Source organism: Panicum virgatum, chromosome 8K (assembly GCF_016808335.1).
Source record: "Panicum virgatum strain AP13 chromosome 8K, P.virgatum_v5, whole genome shotgun sequence".
NCBI lineage: Eukaryota > Viridiplantae > Streptophyta > Magnoliopsida > Poales > Poaceae > Panicum > Panicum virgatum.
Window position 1 is genome coordinate 23,871,504 of NC_053143.1, and position 16,829 is coordinate 23,888,332.

Consider the following 16,829-nt stretch of genomic DNA (forward strand, 5'->3'; position numbering starts at 1 on the left):
GTTATGGGTTATATAACTGTTGTTTATTTGTGGAGAACAATAATGTTGTTGATAATTTATCAAAATTGATAGAAAAGAAAGAAATTGTATTTAAAAATTATTTGACACCTGAGAAATTGCTAAGAACTACTAAAAGTACTAAGTACCTTAACAATAATCATCGGGAAAAATTATAACTCTTCATGTGGTTGGTGGCGCCACAACATATATGTAGAAGGTTTCATAGACATAGCTACACGTAGGGAGGATATATTCCAAAGAAATAAGACGTAGAACAAATAATTCTGAAAATTGAATTAATTATAGATTCATATGATTGTTTATTTTTTAAAAGTAGGGTTAAATCACTGCATTTCAATGGAGGCTTATACATACTCTCTTTTGAGGCGCATGTGTTAAACACCTTAATCAACTCCCTATTTTGAATCGACCATTCCCGCGGTCAAAATCAAATACCCATTCGCAACGCGTGTTGCCGCCGGAGCGATTACACTTCCTTGGTTGAAACGGAAAAAAAAAAAGCAATGGAAAAAGGAACAAAGCGTTGGAACTGGACAAGATTTTACAGCTGGCGCGGGTGACTAGACCCCGCCGCCGCCGCCACGTCACGTGCACATGCATCCCCCATGGCCCACCCCGTTCAGACCAGAGGCCCACCTCCACAGCTCACGCAGGTGGGCCCCACCCCGCACCCACCGGGTCCCCACCTCTCCCCCTCTCTCACACCAGCACGCCTCGTATTTATACCCCGCTCTTCTGTCTTCTCTCTCTCGCGAAGCGACCAACCGGAGAGTGAGACGCGGAGCAGCCGCGTGAGGAACAGAGAGGAGAGCCGCAGCCGGCCGGCGCGATGACGTGGAGCTCGGACTCCGACCGCGACGAGCCCGTCGCCACCGCCACGGCCTCCTGCCCCTCCTCGCCCACCGCGTTAGCGCAGCCGCAGCAGCTGCCGTCGACGCCGCCGCAGCCTCCTCGCCGGCGGCGCCACCAGCGCGCCAGGCGCCGGGCCAACCGCCGCGCCAGGAGCGCGGTGGTGGAGCAGGAGCAGGAGCAGCCTGCGGAGGTGGAGGCGGAGGACGTGTGGCGCCGGCTGCAGCTGCAGCGGCAGCAGTGGGAGGCGTCGTCCTGGCCGCGGCGGGCGTCGCGGCCCGTGGTGGTGGCTGGAGAAGCGGAGGGCGGCTCCCCCGACGCGGCCCTCTCGAGGGAGGGGAGCGGCGTGGGGAGGGCGCGGAGCCTCACCGACGACGACCTGGAGGAGCTCAAGGGGTGCGTGGATCTGGGCTTCGGCTTCAGCTACCACGAGATCCCCGAGCTCTGCGGCACGCTCCCCGCGCTGGAGCTCTGCTACTCCATGAGCCAGCGCTTCCTCGACGAGCACCAGCAGCTGGAGAAGCCCGAGGAGGCGCCGGCGCCGGCGCTCGCTCCGGCCTCGCCGGCGCAGCCCGTCGCCACCAACTGGAAGATCTCCAGCCCTGGTAATAAGCTGACTCCAACCGTTCCACCTCTGCTACTGATTGGTGATTGATGGTGTTCTTGATTTCTGTGAAAAGCAACTCTGTTCAAGATCGTAGAAATTTAGCAAAAATCATTGATTTTAGCTCATCACAACCTTTTAGTAATCTGTCCAGAACTCTTTTCTCGACTGCAAACAATTACAACGGAGCCTTGATTTCCTTCTTGGATGAAGACTGAACTCATGTGTTGTTGATTATGTTGCTGCAGGGGACAGCCCGGACGAGGTGAAGGCGAGGCTCAAGTACTGGGCGCAGGCGGTGGCGTGCACCGTGAGGCTCTGCAGCTGATCAATGGCGTCGGCACGAATCTCTCAAAACAAACACCGCAAAGAACAACGATGAACTGAAGAAGACAATGAACTCATTCAACTCAATACGGGGCATCTGCTGAAACTACAGGAATCGCGGCACCAGGAAGATCCATATCAACAACAAACACAAAGAGAATGATATGCTAACAGTCAAGTCACCTGCAAATATCGTCGAATCTCCCATGGTCACGACAATTCATCAGAAGCACAAAAGTTGCCAAATCAAAAATCTTGCCGTCAGAAATTTTGCCAAATTACGCGGAGTGGGCCGAGTCCCGTCCGTTCTCCAGCCATTGTCTGACGTTGTACTCACATGGATCCTTGATTCTCGCCATAATTTTTGCCCATGTAAAACACCACCTGTAAAATACTGTATTCATGAACCTCGATTCAGACAAAAAAAAAATCGCATCATTCCAGGCCGAACTGTGCCGTCTTTGATTTTGTCTCTGTTCTAGTGTGTTCTTTGTCATAATACACTCTGCCAGCTAACAAGCCTTCATCAGGAAGCTAATGGACCGGATCACCCGGAAGGTGTCCGAAGAACATGTCCATCGATTGCTCCGTTCTAATCATCGTAAGCCAGCGGCTCGAAGCTCGGTACAAGTTGTTCCTTCTTTTCGCGAAAGGAAACGTTGTTTAATCCAGGTGTGAATGCGCCCAACTTGTCAGGTTCGAGATTCAATCTGAGATCTGCAGGCCGCAGCTGTGCTGTGGGCTGTGGCTGTCTGACTGGGGTGATCTGCTTTGTTCAGAAAAGATATGTGATCAGAATCAGATTCAGACAGACCGCCGCACTGAAATAACTGCTCCTGCATGTGCACATCGGACTCTGAAACCTCATTTTCCATGCTTGACAAAACCAAGTTCTTCTTGGAAAAAAGAGGTGGAAACGCCTGCATATAGCTTGGCCAGTATGTGGAGAATCATTACAGTATGATGAAAGTGTTCAAAAAGATCTGCATCTTCAATTTCTGATATGACACAGGTTGTCAACTAATCAAACAGACAACTCTAGTGATTCGAGAATTGGTTTACTCAGCTTGGAAACACACTATTAGAGTATTAGTCATGGCTGCCTGCTCAGGAGGGCAGAGGAGCACGACAATACTGACAAGATTCGTGATGTTAGGTCACGACTAATGAGCCATCCAAGGTTGAATGTAGGCAACCACTGGCGGCACTATTCGTGTCAGCTTTGCCGTGTTTGCGTTTTCGTGGAAGGTTGACCCTAATTGTCAGGTAGCTCCAAAAGCATGGAAAAGTATGAGGTCTTGGCCCCGCTGATATGGGAAGCGGTATACGTGGACGGAAGATCATATTGCTCGAAAGCGAGATCGTTGACACGATCGTGTATGAAGTTGATGGATGATTTCATTAGTGGATGGCATGGAACTCGTGGAATAGGACGGTTTTATTTGGACCTGGGTGGGCTTCGGACAGACATGGGGTGGCCTGACGAGGACGGATCTCCGTATATGCGAGTTGCTTGGAAACAGTGGCAGATGAGTTGAGTGGAGGATGGAAGACAGACGATAACTTTTGCTGACATTTCGGTTCTGCTTTTGAATGCTTTTTCATAAAACCAAAAGCCAATCACACACACTGCTACAAAAAGCATTTTTAGGGACGGGTAAAAACATATTTTTAAGGACCGGTAGTGCACCCGTTGCTAATTTCCACAGCTAAAAATAGCTGCCCTGCAAATCCATTTCCAGAGGCGGATCACCCCCTCACCCGCCCTTAAAAATAAATTTGTAGGAGTGGGTCACCCCCAGCCGCCCCTACAAATCCTGGAGGGTGACCTGTCCCTACAAATATATTTTCAGGGACGGGTGAGGGGGTGACCCGCCTCTAGAATTAGGTTCCCACCCCGCCAAAAAAAAATCACCGATTTGAATTTGGAAGTTATGATTATGTTTCACGCTATTTTTTGCGATTCGCGTTCCCGCCAATTTTGATCTCTCAATCTAATTTGCGATTGAGACATGGAAGATATTCGGTAACTAAAAATATTTATGCATACAAAATTAAATTTTATGGAAATCAAACATCATTAGAGTACATCATTAAAGTGCACATTGAATACATATTTTTTCTCTATTCCTCCCTATGAACGCAAGAGACGGCACGTTGACATGGATTTTCCCACTCACGAAGTTCAATGTATATATGTTACGTTGCCAAATCTTGTGCTTCGTGAAAAAATTTGCCCCTCACGTTGACTACTTCATGCATAATGAAATGGTACAAATCGTCGACTACATGCAGAAGTTTTTTCTCGTGGAGCCAGTCACCGTGTTTCTCCGGGTGAATATGCAATTATTGAATCCATGGTAAAATTAATGAACTAAGTGCTAGTTACAGTAAAAAACAATGTACGCATATGCATCTTTTCTAATAAATAGTAATGCCTTACACGTTCAAGATCAGTAGTATATCTCCTTTGCACCCTTAGATGCTCGCACATGTAATACCCACAGTACATGGAACTCGCGGTTGCTTGTGGCACGGAAAACTTGTGCGTATAGTCATTATCTTTGGTTTCTCAGCGGGATGAACTGATCCTTTATTAGCGTAGAAATGGTAAGCCCTATGTTAAAATAAAAGAAATAAAAAGTTAATTTATATATGTATACTTTTATAGAGAAATAAGCATGATGTGCATAGGGAAGATAAGAAATTCACTCACATTTGCAGAATTTCTATGAATTCTTGGTATCTCTGGGTTGACCAATCCAAGGAGTCCAATACGAGGAATCTTTCAAGCTTTGGCTATAGATGGAAAGCAATCTAGTGATTTCTTCAAAAAAAATATTATGTACGATTTGTAGGCATGGATCGGTGCAATGATTTATTATATCAAATGGTTGGTATATTAGACTTACTGGATGTTGTGTGGCGCAAATATGACATTCATGTCTTCCCATCGTGTCATCATATGCGATTTGTAGGCCGCAACCCTCTTCACAGTCTCCTAGTGAAATCTGTGTCATTTCTTTTGTTTTTCCTTCTTTGTTGCCAATGGATTTAGGTGGTCATCATCGTCCTTCATCCATTTTGGCCCGGCGTGCCTGGCCTCGTAAATCGCTACGGGATCAAAGTACCGAACCTTTTTCTTTAAAATAATAGCATCCATTGTTTGAATCCTGTAATATATAATGTATGACAATTAAATATTTTTGCATATACAGACCTTTAGGCCGTAATATAAATCAAATTAGTATCGATGAGGCACTTACATGCAGCAGAGTCGAACCATTTCAATACCAAGTTCTTTGAGGCGGAACATGTGTTGGATGTCTTCAAAATCGAACGTGATAACAAAGATTTGTTGCCCCTTAAGTCCAAATACATCTGGATGGTGCGGAGCATATATAGTTTTTAGCCCAAGTATACATGCCCTCTTGTACCAATTATGAAACCTCCGCATAAAACTAGGACAATCCCTTAATGCCCAGTCCGATAGCAAGTCTTTTCCGTACTGAAACTTCAAAGGAGCATCATCTAAGTCTAGAAGATCATCAACCTCAATGTCCTTTTTGTGCTCTGTGTCAGTGCGGGACATAGAAAAGCCCAATTGTCTGCTGGCACTAGAATCTGCTGGATTATCCTTTGACTTAGCCTTCTTAGCCTTTTCATCAGACTTCTTGTTTGCAACGTGCCATCTATTCACAATTTGTAACCCTTCCTTGTCGTTTTGGTAAGACCGCAACACTCGAGGCAACAGTGATCGGGCCCGATGGCGGAGCCAGTGGTGATACCGGGCCTGTGGGGATGGCTCTCGTGGTGGTGGTGATACCGGGGCCTGTGGGGATGGCTCTCGGGGTGGTGCTGATACCGGGGCCTGCGGGGATGGCTCTCGGGGTGGTGATGATACCGGGGTCTGAGGTGATGGCTCTCGTGATACTAGAGCCGTTGGTGATGGAGGAGCCTGATGTGATGGTTCTCGTGATACTGGAGCCGCTAGTGATGCATCTCGTGGTTGTGGTAACGGCAGGGCCGGTAGTGAATGCTCTGGTGCTGCCTCTTGCTCTTGTTGTTGTGGTGCTGGCGAGATATGGTCCGGAGCAGCTAAAGGTACCTGACCAACCAGTAAGATATCTCGTTTAGGCCTAGAATGGTGCTACCGGCACATTCTCCAAGGCAACTTGATGAGGATAAAAGTAATAGGCACCCTTAAACACCAGCTAACGCTAAACCCCCCGAGTTTAGGAAACGCGAAGCCCGGCTGGTGAGCATCGGAACTCAACAGCCCAGACACGGCCCGGCCGCTCGAAAAAGGCCCAAGGCCCACCAGAAGTCGCCCTACAAGGAGGCTTCCACCCCAACTAGGTCCAGGGGAGAAAACTGCTCGCCCTGACCCCGTGGGAAAGGATTGCCTTGGTCCGCCTCACCCGACCGTCGTGGGATAGGACAACCTCGTTCAACTCCTGCGGGGATTCCGCCACTCAGACCTCCGTGGAGGAGGGACCCGCACCACCACATGGCAGCCAGTCAACCCTAAGGAAAGGAGGGCGTCCTCGGTCAAAGGGAGGATCCCACGCGCTGTCACATCAAGTAAATGGGAGAACTGACCGTCCCATACCTCGGTACGGGCTGACGTGGGTGACGAGTTGACGGGCCCAACCACTCCTTCCGGACATCAGCACTGTGCGACGTGCTGACCGCCATGACAAGGGACATGTCCGATTGGCCATCCCCTGCAAGCCGCCACATCACCAACAGTGCACCATCCCTATCCTTGTTCGCAACGACCAGCACAGTGGCAAGAATGGGAACAGACGCCCCACGTTGCCAACAAGCGGGCCCGCTTGAGCCTAGAATCCAGAGGATGAGGGTCGGAAAGCGCCCGACCTCCATATCTTTTTTCCTCTTTCCTTCCCTCACTTCATGTATCGGACCGTCTCACCCTTGGACTATAAAAGGGAGGAGACGACCCCCTTGCGGGGGGGCGACTGTGACACCCCAGGTGTTTGATATGCTAAAAATGAAAACATAAACATAGCATCATGCATAATAACCAAGAATAAATTAGAATAATGCATTATTGTATGCATGCATGTGTATGTATATGTGTCTATGTGTGTGTGTGAAAAATAAGTTTAGAATAGAGTGTTTATGTACTTTTCCATACTCACCAGGAAATGACAAATAAAATGCATCAATATACACCCCAGGTAATGTTTATAATTTTTGCAAGAAGAATCAAAATCAAATAAAAGATGGTCACATGAAATGACGAATGGATTCAAATCTGAACAAACATGCTTTGAAAATAGTTTTTAAAACATAGCTCAAATGAACTTTTGCCTAAAACTAAAGTTGTAGGGTTTTAAATAGTGGACAACTTTCATGTTCAAGAAATTTCAAGTTGTTACACAAAAATTGAAGAAAAATTTGAATTGGGTTTCGAATAGGAAAATATTTCATATCCACAAAAGTTTAAAAAATTAACTTTCAAACTAAACTTCAAATGAATATGTGCCTGAAACAAAAGTTGTAGAGTTTTGAATTTGCTACAAGTTTCGTGTTCAAAATTTTCCTCATTTCAATGCAAAATTTGGAGAAAAAGGAGAGTCAAAGCCATTGACTCCTTCCTCTCTCTACTCTCTCTCTTCTTTCCCTCCCCTCCCTCCTCTGTTCTGCCCGCGCGGCAAAGGAACAACCGCCACGCGGCACCCTTCCCCTGCCAGCGTCGAGCTTCGCAGAGGGTGAGCCCTGATCGGTGTCACCCCGTCTTGTCGCTGCCGCCACGCGATCGCCATGCACCGCGCGCGTGCCACACGCGGTGCCCCATCCCTGACCAGTGACGACCACACGCCGGCGAGGACCGAGTGCTCCCCCTTCACCCTGCGCCCTCCCCTGCCCAACTCTCCTTCCCCTTTTGCTTCACGAGGAAGCATTATCTCCCCTCCTCCTTTCATTCTCGCGCCCAGGGACCCAAACCCCCACTCCCTCCACCCAGAATGCCGCTCTCACTCTTCAAGCCCCCTCCCTTTTCCTTCACAGTGAAGCCTCCTCACCCTCCTCTCCTCCCCAGCACCTCCAGAGCCACCTGCCGCTTCCTGCTTGCGCCGAGGTGCCGCCGTGACCACCATTGCCACTGCCGGCTCGAGCTGCACGTGGAGCACAACCCTATGGCCTCCCTATGCCCCAACGGAGCCCGGGAACGGGATCCCCTCCTCCCACGGAAGCTCACTGGCCCAAGCCTGCCGCCCCTTGCCCGCTAGAGCACCGCCGGTCGCCATCACCACCGCCGCTGGCCCCTGCTCGCCGTGGGCAGGCCGCTTCTGGCCACCTTGGCCCCAATAAAGCACCTCCCTAGGTAGCTCTCGGTTCCCTCTCGCTTTTCCCCCAGAGCCGCCGGAATCCAGCCGATCGTGGCGGCCCCCACCCTGAGCTCTGGCCAGGGACCCGATTGCGAGCCCCCAAATCTTTCTAGGGAGATTTATGAAAGATTCCAGGGACCCTTTTGTAAAACCTTATTTCAAGTTTCAAGTCCAATTCTGGAAGTTTGTAAATCTGATTAAAAATCATAAAAAATCGAAAAACTACAAACTCAAATGTTCTGAGTTCTTTGTGACTAGATCTACAATTTTTGTTACATGCACTTTTCATTTGCTCATTGTTTTTTGCTATAGATTAAATGCAAGTTTATTAGGAATTTAATTAGATCTCAAGTTCTAGCCATGAACTGTAGCAGATTTTTGGTCAGTGGATTACAAGCTAGATTTGTAGATGTGTGTAAAAATTTCATGGCCAGTGGACATCTCTAGCTATAGGGTTTAATAGATCTTGATTTATGCCTAGGTTAAATTGATTTATTTCTTCAAGTTGTTTTGTTATGTTTCATTGGCTAAAATTTTTTAATGTGTCTCTATTGTAGTGCCTAGTTTTTGTAGAAAAAGTTTGGTTATTTTTCGATAAGTCTAACTGGCCCAACTAATTTATGTTATAAATAAATATACTAAATCAAGAAAAATAGTTTCTATGCTAGGAAAAATCTAATCTTTTTATTAGAGCTTGTCCTTGAGTACACAATCATGCTAGTAAATTTTTGAGCCTTTGGAACACAGTATAACTATCTGTAGATTTCAAACATGATTAATGCAGCTATAACTTGCTCTATTTTTTTCATGCCTCGTGTGCTACTCCTTTAAACTTGAAAATTTTATAGTAGGCTCACAATAGCATCATCCACACTCAGTCAAACTTTCATTACCATTGCTTGCATAGCTTGTTATGTATAAATTGATTTAGATTCTAGCAGTGGCTGTGTAATACATTTATCATCAATTTTCTGCTGTATAAAAAGGGCTGAAATTTTTACAGTGAGTTTACCACTTCAAGTTGTGCAGTGTATAGAAATTTCATACCCAGGGTCTCTGTGTAACTCTAGTTATGATAAGGACATGTTTAATCTAGTAATAAATAAGAAAATCATTTTTGCTGCATATGGATAAAAGGGAAAATCCACCCTAGTTACTTCGTGAAGTCAGATATACTGATTACTACTATATAAACAATTTCCCAAAATGATGTAACAGAATGTTTTGCAAATCATCTTGAGTTTTGTTGGTTTACAACTTTATAGTGAATTAAATCATGAATTGTTATCATCACATCAACTCATGCATGTGCATTTCATATAGATACGACTACTGTCGCTGGCGGAACATACGAGCTGGTGCCCAAGTCTGAGAGTGAGCAGCGAGAAGCTCAAGCTAATTTAACTGAAGCCGCCGAAGACCCAAACCAAAGTTCAGAAGAGCCCAAGGCTAACTTTGCTTGGGAAGGCAAGCCCCGGAGCATAAGCCATTACTTTCAAAATTATGCAACTTATTATTCCTATCTACTTGTGCAATTAAGTTTATAAGAGTTGATTGAAACATTAGTTGCATGATCCTAGATACCTATGATATGAACACTAGTATGTGTAGCTCGCTAGATGGATATGCTAATAAATCGGTAGAAGTCGAGTGATTTCCTATCACTCGCGAGCTTATAGGAGTTGAATGTCTACTACACGCTGCAACTATAAGGTCCATGGGTGGGGCTTCAGTACTTGTTGATGCCCCATCTATTTAGTGAAAAATGTTAAGGCCGTAGTGTGTGGAAGTGGTGGTTAAGCGTTCGAACATACTAACTACATGCCGAGAATATGGTAATCGGTAAGCTTAAGTACCTAATTGGACCAGGGAATGGACTTTACCCTCATCCTCTTTGAACTTTGTTCACATGTGGCCACATGTGGGTGCAGAGCTAGGCACTGTAGTCGAGGGGGTGGCCTTGATCCACAAGCTAGAAAGAAAGGGGAAAAGTCGTGTGGGTGACTCGGTTCCCATATGTGTGTTTAGGTTTGCCTTGCAAGGTTATGAAATTCAATTCGAATCATCTGCTTCTCGCGATCAATGAGACTGCTTGACCCTTTTACCACATAGAGTAAGAAGTGGAACATGGATGATGATCAATATTGTTGATTGATGAAAGACAATTGCTCCACCATGTATGCTATTGGATAGTTGCTCACTTAGAATGGTTAAATGAACTTGAATCTAGAGGCTAAAATATGAAATTAAGGACTTACTCTCAGATGCTTTTCGGCAAAACAAACCCCTCAAGCCAAAAGCCTTGCATGTCTAGATAGTGGGCTAAGTATACCCATAGTCGGGTAAGCCTTGCTGAGTATTAGTATATTCAGCCTTGCTTGTGGCTCTACTTTGTCTTCAGGTGAGACTTTTGAGGACATGGTTGCTGGTTTGACTTGGCCGTGCACTCTTCCTCCTAGTTGGCCGGTGGAATGGGATGCATCCCGGGCCAATGGTGATAACGTGGAGTGATGCCATGTACGGGCTTCATCGTGGCATCTTGTATCGCCAATTAGAAATCGCTTTATTTTTCCGCTGCAGTTAAACTCTGATGAACTACTTTCGGTTTGAACTTCAAGTATCTTTCTCATTTTCAAACTTGGTTTGTAATAATGTAGTTTAAGACTCTGTGATGTAAGAATTTGTGGAATGTTGTAATCTCTAGACTTGCCTTCGTGTGAGTTTTGTGTTGCTTTGTTCGATCCGAGATCAGTGATTAAATCGGGATGTTACACGATAGGGCTATCGGATTACTCCATTTGAAGTGCGTGTAAGCCGAGATTACCTTTAGAGTGATGGTTAACGCATTTGAGCCGGATTAATTTGGGAAGTTCTTCCACAACGACTCTTTTCACACACACACACCCCCGCAACCCAGAGGCTTGGGAGCCTCATTCCCTGTCTCGCCCTTTTGTAACCCCCACTGCAAACTGAGTGCAAGAACACGAGCAACCTGAATTGGATGTAGGGACATTCCGCCCAAACCAGTATAACCCTTGTGTCTCCCATTGCATTACCATCCGGGCCGGTGACGCGCATACAAATTCACTCGTCGGTGATACGGAACACCAACACAACTCGTTCCATTTGCAGTGGGGATGTCTATCTCGTTATTCTCATAGCTTGATTTCAAGAGTTCCTCCACTTGTACGCATGCATATAGCACCGGGATTTGTGTTCCCTCAAATAAACCCCTAACTGGATGCACCTGGGCCTTGGCAACTTCCTTTGTCTTTCCAGCTCTGCCGACCGAATAGAGCAACAAGCAGGGGGTAATACTCGTTATGGTATCCACCGGGTATTGCTGAGATGTGGTTGAGGCGGCATTGCTCTGTGCACATGTCGGACTCGCTTGGCCAAGTACCAGAGGGGGCATGACCACTATCTGCTGCTGCCCCACCTCTTGCGACAGGTTGAACATAAGTAGCCCCGACTGCTGCTGTTTCGCAAGTGTTGCCATGAACAAATCCTTTGTACCTTGCTTGCATTGCATTCTCTGCTGCTGCCATGATTTCTTCTTTATAGCGGTCATGGCTCCTATACCTAGCCCGGTCCTTCTCCAACCCATCCTTGATGCTCAACTTAGAGGACAGGCCTCTGACACGGCCTCCATGCTCTTTGGACCCAATGGCTGTACTGAGCACATCCTTCTCCTTGGGGTTTGAACTGACCTTTTTTCTAAAGCTCGGCAAATCATAACATTTTTTCTGCCACCACTTCGGTCTCGAGTCGATCAAATTTTGGTTTCCCTTCAAGTATCTTTGGCTTCCTTGCTTCAAGCCACCTCCATCCACATTTGTCCAAGCCTTCATAAGGGTCGAGCTGCTCAGCAGCTATTGCCGCCTCTCTTTCACGCCGCCACTGGTCAACCTTCCTTTGGTACCCACTTGGCCTAAGGTGGACTCTATGTATGTTGCTCTTTGCTAGTTCACTTTGCTTCTGGCTTAGGGCTAGAGCTTCTTCAATGCTCTTCTATCAAACAAATTCTTCCCATTGTGCTGGTGTGATGTCCCCGTAATCTGCAAATGGCATTCGACCCTTCTTGACATACCGAGTATTTAGTTCCCTCTTCCACCGGCAGAAAATTTCACCCAGCAACTTCAGAGCATAATGCTTTACTTGTTCTTTACTTCCTCTGGGCAGAATAAAAGTTCTGCTCAACAATTACCACATCGCTTCTTTCTTCCCCTCGGGAACCATGGCCAATTGGGGATTGTTGGATCCGAAACCATCTTTGCTCTGATTATAGCACCGATAGCATTTCGAAACTTTGCTACAATTTGCAGAGGATCTATGGGCTCTCCTACCACGCTAATTGCATTGATAGTCCATTGCCCTTCGGAGTATTGGTTTCTTCCTCGCTGACCCTGTTTCCTTTTGTTTTGGCTGTCAGAGGTTGTAGTTGCAGGATCGGGATCTGAGCTTTCATTGTCTTCCTTTGTGGCGCTTACTCCCTCCTGTCAGCGCCTACACAGACATATTTTTCGGTGAGTCATTACACGTAGTCTATGAAAACGTATGGTATGCTTTGTTGTAATTAATCATGTATTCATTACCTTTCGTCGTTCTAGTGCGTAATCCGGATCAAGCGCCTCCCTTGAATGGCTTTCTCTTTGCAGAATAGAGTGTGGATCATCCGGATCATGTCACCTGCCATCTACCCAAGCGCCTTGCCCAACCCTAGGGCCATCCTCGTCTGACTCGTCCTCCGCAGATTGGACATCGACGTCGACCTTGTAGTCCCACTCCATCTGAGATGCAATTTGTTCAAGCTCGTCTTGCTGTGCGGCATAATCCCTTCGTGGGGAAGATGATGATGGAGGATCCATCTACGAGTTCTACACTACATAGCCATCGAAGATATATTTGAATAAATATTTCAATTCACAACGAAATGAGAGAGAGAAATTCACATTTCACATTTAAATTACAATTATTTTGAATAGAAATGCTGCAAATGCACATTAAGCAATTTCACATTTAAGCCACAATGTAGACCTCATACAAATTTTAAGTATAAATTAAATGCTAATAGGGGTAAAACTAATATTTCACAAGCACAAACATCTTTACTTTGTAGATATGGATCTAACTAACCTAATAAAATTAGTTTGTCATTTTTTTCACTTTTCTCTTAAGTTACTACACCTTTTACAAGATTTCTAATATTTTCACTACTAATTTACATGTTAATTCACTAAATGATTTACTTAATAATTCGATAACTAATTTACATGCCAATTTAATTGGTAAGTCACTAAGTAATTGCAATGGAAAATGGAAAAAAGGAAAAAAATCAGGATTTTACCTAAGGCAGGTGGGGCGCGGGCCGAGGCGGAGGCGGAGTGGGTGTTGCGGAGGAGGAGGAGGCGTAGATCCATGGCGGGGTGGTGCACGGTGGTGGCGGATGAGCCGGGCTGGGGCGGAGAGGAGAAGGAGGAGGGGCCGGCGCGGGAGAGGGGAGGAGAAGGACGAGCGCCGGTGTAAGGCGCGGGAGAGGGGAGAAGGAGGAGGAGCGGCGGCGGCGGCGCGGGGAGATGCGGCGGTGGCAGCGCGGGAGAGGGGAGGACGAGGAGGAGCGGTAGAGGCGGCGCGGGGAGGAGATGCGGCGGCAGAGGCGGAGGAGGAGGAGGAGGAGCGGCAGCGGTTGCGCTGGGAGCACAAAAAATTTCGGCAGCCTCCCGGCGTCCCGAGCGCTCCAACTCCAAAATGCTCTAAGTCCACGGTCTTTCCCATATTTATAATGGGCGGTTTCTAGGGGCGGGTGGGGGCGCCACCCACCCGCCCCTACAAATAATTTTCCAAAATTTTCAGAAATTTCATTTAATTCATAAAAAATACTAGAACACATAAAAAAATATGAAATTTTTACCATAAGCTTATTGTGATATGTAGAACATAAGTAAAATATCAAAATCATATTGCAGTATGTAATGAATATAAGTGTTGAAACCACAATGTATAGCTAAGTCAACCAACTATCTCATACAACTCAAGGCCACCTTTATATTTTTCACACTCTTAAACACTAAACGTGGTGAATTATGCCTTTCGTATTTTTCCCTAGTTCTACAGATCATTATATGGTTATGGTAAAAATTTCACGTTTTTGGAAGTATTTTGCTATTTTATTTGAATTAAATGAATTTTCAGAATAAATAAGAAAAATATTTATAGGGGATTGTAGGGGCGTGTGATGCCCCCGCCCGCCCCTAAAAATATTTTTTTACAATATATTCCAAAAATTTAATTAGTTCTAGAAAAATAGTGTAACACATCAAAAAAATGTGAAACTTTTACCATAAGTGTATTGCGATATGTAAAATATAAGAAAAATATCAAAATCACATTGCAGTGTATGTAATGAATAAAAGTGTTAAAACCACAATGTGTACCTAAGTTATACTACTATCTCATATAATTCAAGGCTAAGTTTGTATTTTCCACACTCTTAAACACTAAACGTGTTGAATTATGTCTTTCGTATATTTCCTTAGTTCTACAGGTCATTATATGGTTATGGTAAAAATTTCACGTTTTTAGGTGTTTTGCTATTTTATTTGAATTAAATAAATTTTCAGAACAAATGAGAAAAATATTTATAGGGGTAGGTGGGACATCACATGCCCCTAAAAATTAATTTGTAGGGGCGGGTGATGCCCCCACCCGCCCCTAGAAATCAGTTTTTAGGGGTGGGTGGCGCCCCTGCCAGCCCCAATAAATAATTTTATAATTTTTTTTAATTTTTTTAATTCATAAAAAATAGTAGAACACATAAAAAAATGTGAAATTTTTACCATAAGCTTATTGTAATGCCCCCACCCGGCCCTACAAATCCTTTTCTAAAGTCGAAAATTCATTTAATTCATTAAAAATAGTAAACCACATTAAAAAAATAGCAAAACACTTCAAAAAAATTGTGAATTTATTACCATAAGAATATTGTGATATTTAAAATATATGAAAAATATCAAAATCACATTTCAGTATGGCGTGACAAAATACAAACACTTTCGCATATTAATAGATCTCATATTTATAATTATTTTAGAATACATAAATGCATGAGATATTAGCTGCATATATTTAAGCGGTAACAATTCTCGATTCGCCATCTTTGCGTGCCCATTGCTTGTCGTCTTTTCTTATACTTGCTTCTATAATCCTCATCTTCTGTGGTAAGTCTGTGAAGAGGTTCATCTCATCATACTGATTATATTCTTCCACATCATCGATACTATCAACTTCTATGATATCATTTTTTTCCAGGGATAATGACGTATTTTGTCTTCTTTGCAGGATCAACTACATAGAGTATCTGTGCGACCTGTGAGGCAAGTATCCATGGGTCATCTTTATAACCAACATTGTTGAGGTCGACAATCATGAGCCCATACCCGTCTACATCAACACCTTTTGGGTGTTTGACCAAACGACACTGAAAGACCGAGATTTATATATTGGAACCATAGTGCAGTTCCCAAATATCATCTATGACACCGAAATATGTTGTACTTTGGCCAGTTCTCTCTTCTAAGTCCTCAATACGAACACCACTGTTCTGAGACACGGTCTTTTTGTCCTTGGCGGTGGTATAGAATAGATATCCATTAATATCATACCCTTGCCATGATGTGACCTGGCTAGATGGACCAGCAGCCAATCTTTTGATCATTTGCTCCTCCACAGTCTCCCCATCTGGTAGATCCAGGTCCTTCAACCATGCATTCAGCCAACGTTTGTGCTCTCTCATGATCCAATCATCCGAGCAGCCATTATTTTTTGCACAAATTATGCTCAAGTATTCATTGACTAAAGGTGTCATTATCGTGAGGTGTTGCAAGATGCTATAATGGGCTTGTTGCACATCTTTGAAATCTTTCTCGATGAAGATTTTCCTCCCAACTATGCCCACACCTTCCAACCTCCCCAAAAAATCATGCAATAGGAAAACTAATGGACACGTTAATCTTTAGGTAACCTAGGCAAGACTCGATGACTTCCTCAGTACTATATCCCTCTATCATGGACCCCTCAGGATGAGCACGATTCAGTACGTACCGATTGAGGATAGACATAAAATGCTCATACGCCCACATTTCATGTAGGTAAAGTGGACAAAGTGCTCATATCTGATCGACCATGTGAATCATTAGGTGTTCGGTTATATCAAAAAACCCTGGAGGGAAGCACATCTCGAGTTGTGCCATAGTCTTCCTAATGAATTCTTGGAGATCCTGCAACTCGTCTTTATCAATCACCTTTTGTGAAATCCTATTGAAGAAGTAACACAACTAAGTGATTACCATCTTTACATATACTCACTTGATCGCTCTGATTGCAATCCGGAGGAACACTGTTAGCAACACATGAGAATCTTGATAGTTATAGCCACATAGTGACAAATCTTTCATCGAGACTAGTTTCCTTATGTTGGATGTGAAATGACTTGGGACTCTGGTCCCTCTTAAGCTCTCATACATTGCCTTCTTCTCATCATGTGTCAAGTTGTAGCTAGCTGGGGGAAGTTCATATCTGCCATTCCCTTTATCCACAGGGTTAAGATCTTGTCTTATCTTCATGGCTACCAAGTCCTGACGCGACTTCAATGTATCCTTTGTTTTGGCTGATGT

At 44.8% G+C, this 16,829-nt stretch overlaps 1 protein-coding gene across 1 annotated transcript; it reads left to right on the forward strand.

The window, feature by feature from the left end:
- The first annotated feature begins 773 nt into the window (after positions 1 to 773).
- On the forward strand, positions 774 to 2,269 carry LOC120644255. The gene is made up of 2 exons (XM_039920840.1): positions 774 to 1,475; positions 1,723 to 2,269. The coding sequence occupies exons 1-2, from the start codon at positions 851 to 853 to the stop codon at positions 1,800 to 1,802; spliced, it is 705 nt and encodes a 234-aa protein (XP_039776774.1). The 5' UTR covers positions 774 to 850; the 3' UTR covers positions 1,803 to 2,269.
- Positions 2,270 to 16,829: the final 14,560 nt, after the last annotated feature.

What these genes read in the sequence shown, in the direction of transcription:
- LOC120644255 (XM_039920840.1), top strand. Translation starts at nt 851, where the DNA reads ATGACGTGGAGCTCGGACTCCGACCGCGACGAGCCCGTCGCCACCGCC. An exon ending in CTGGAAGATCTCCAGCCCTG is followed by an intron (nt 1,476 to 1,722) that starts GTAATAAGCTGA and finishes ATGTTGCTGCAG; the next exon opens with GGGACAGCCCGGACGAGGTG.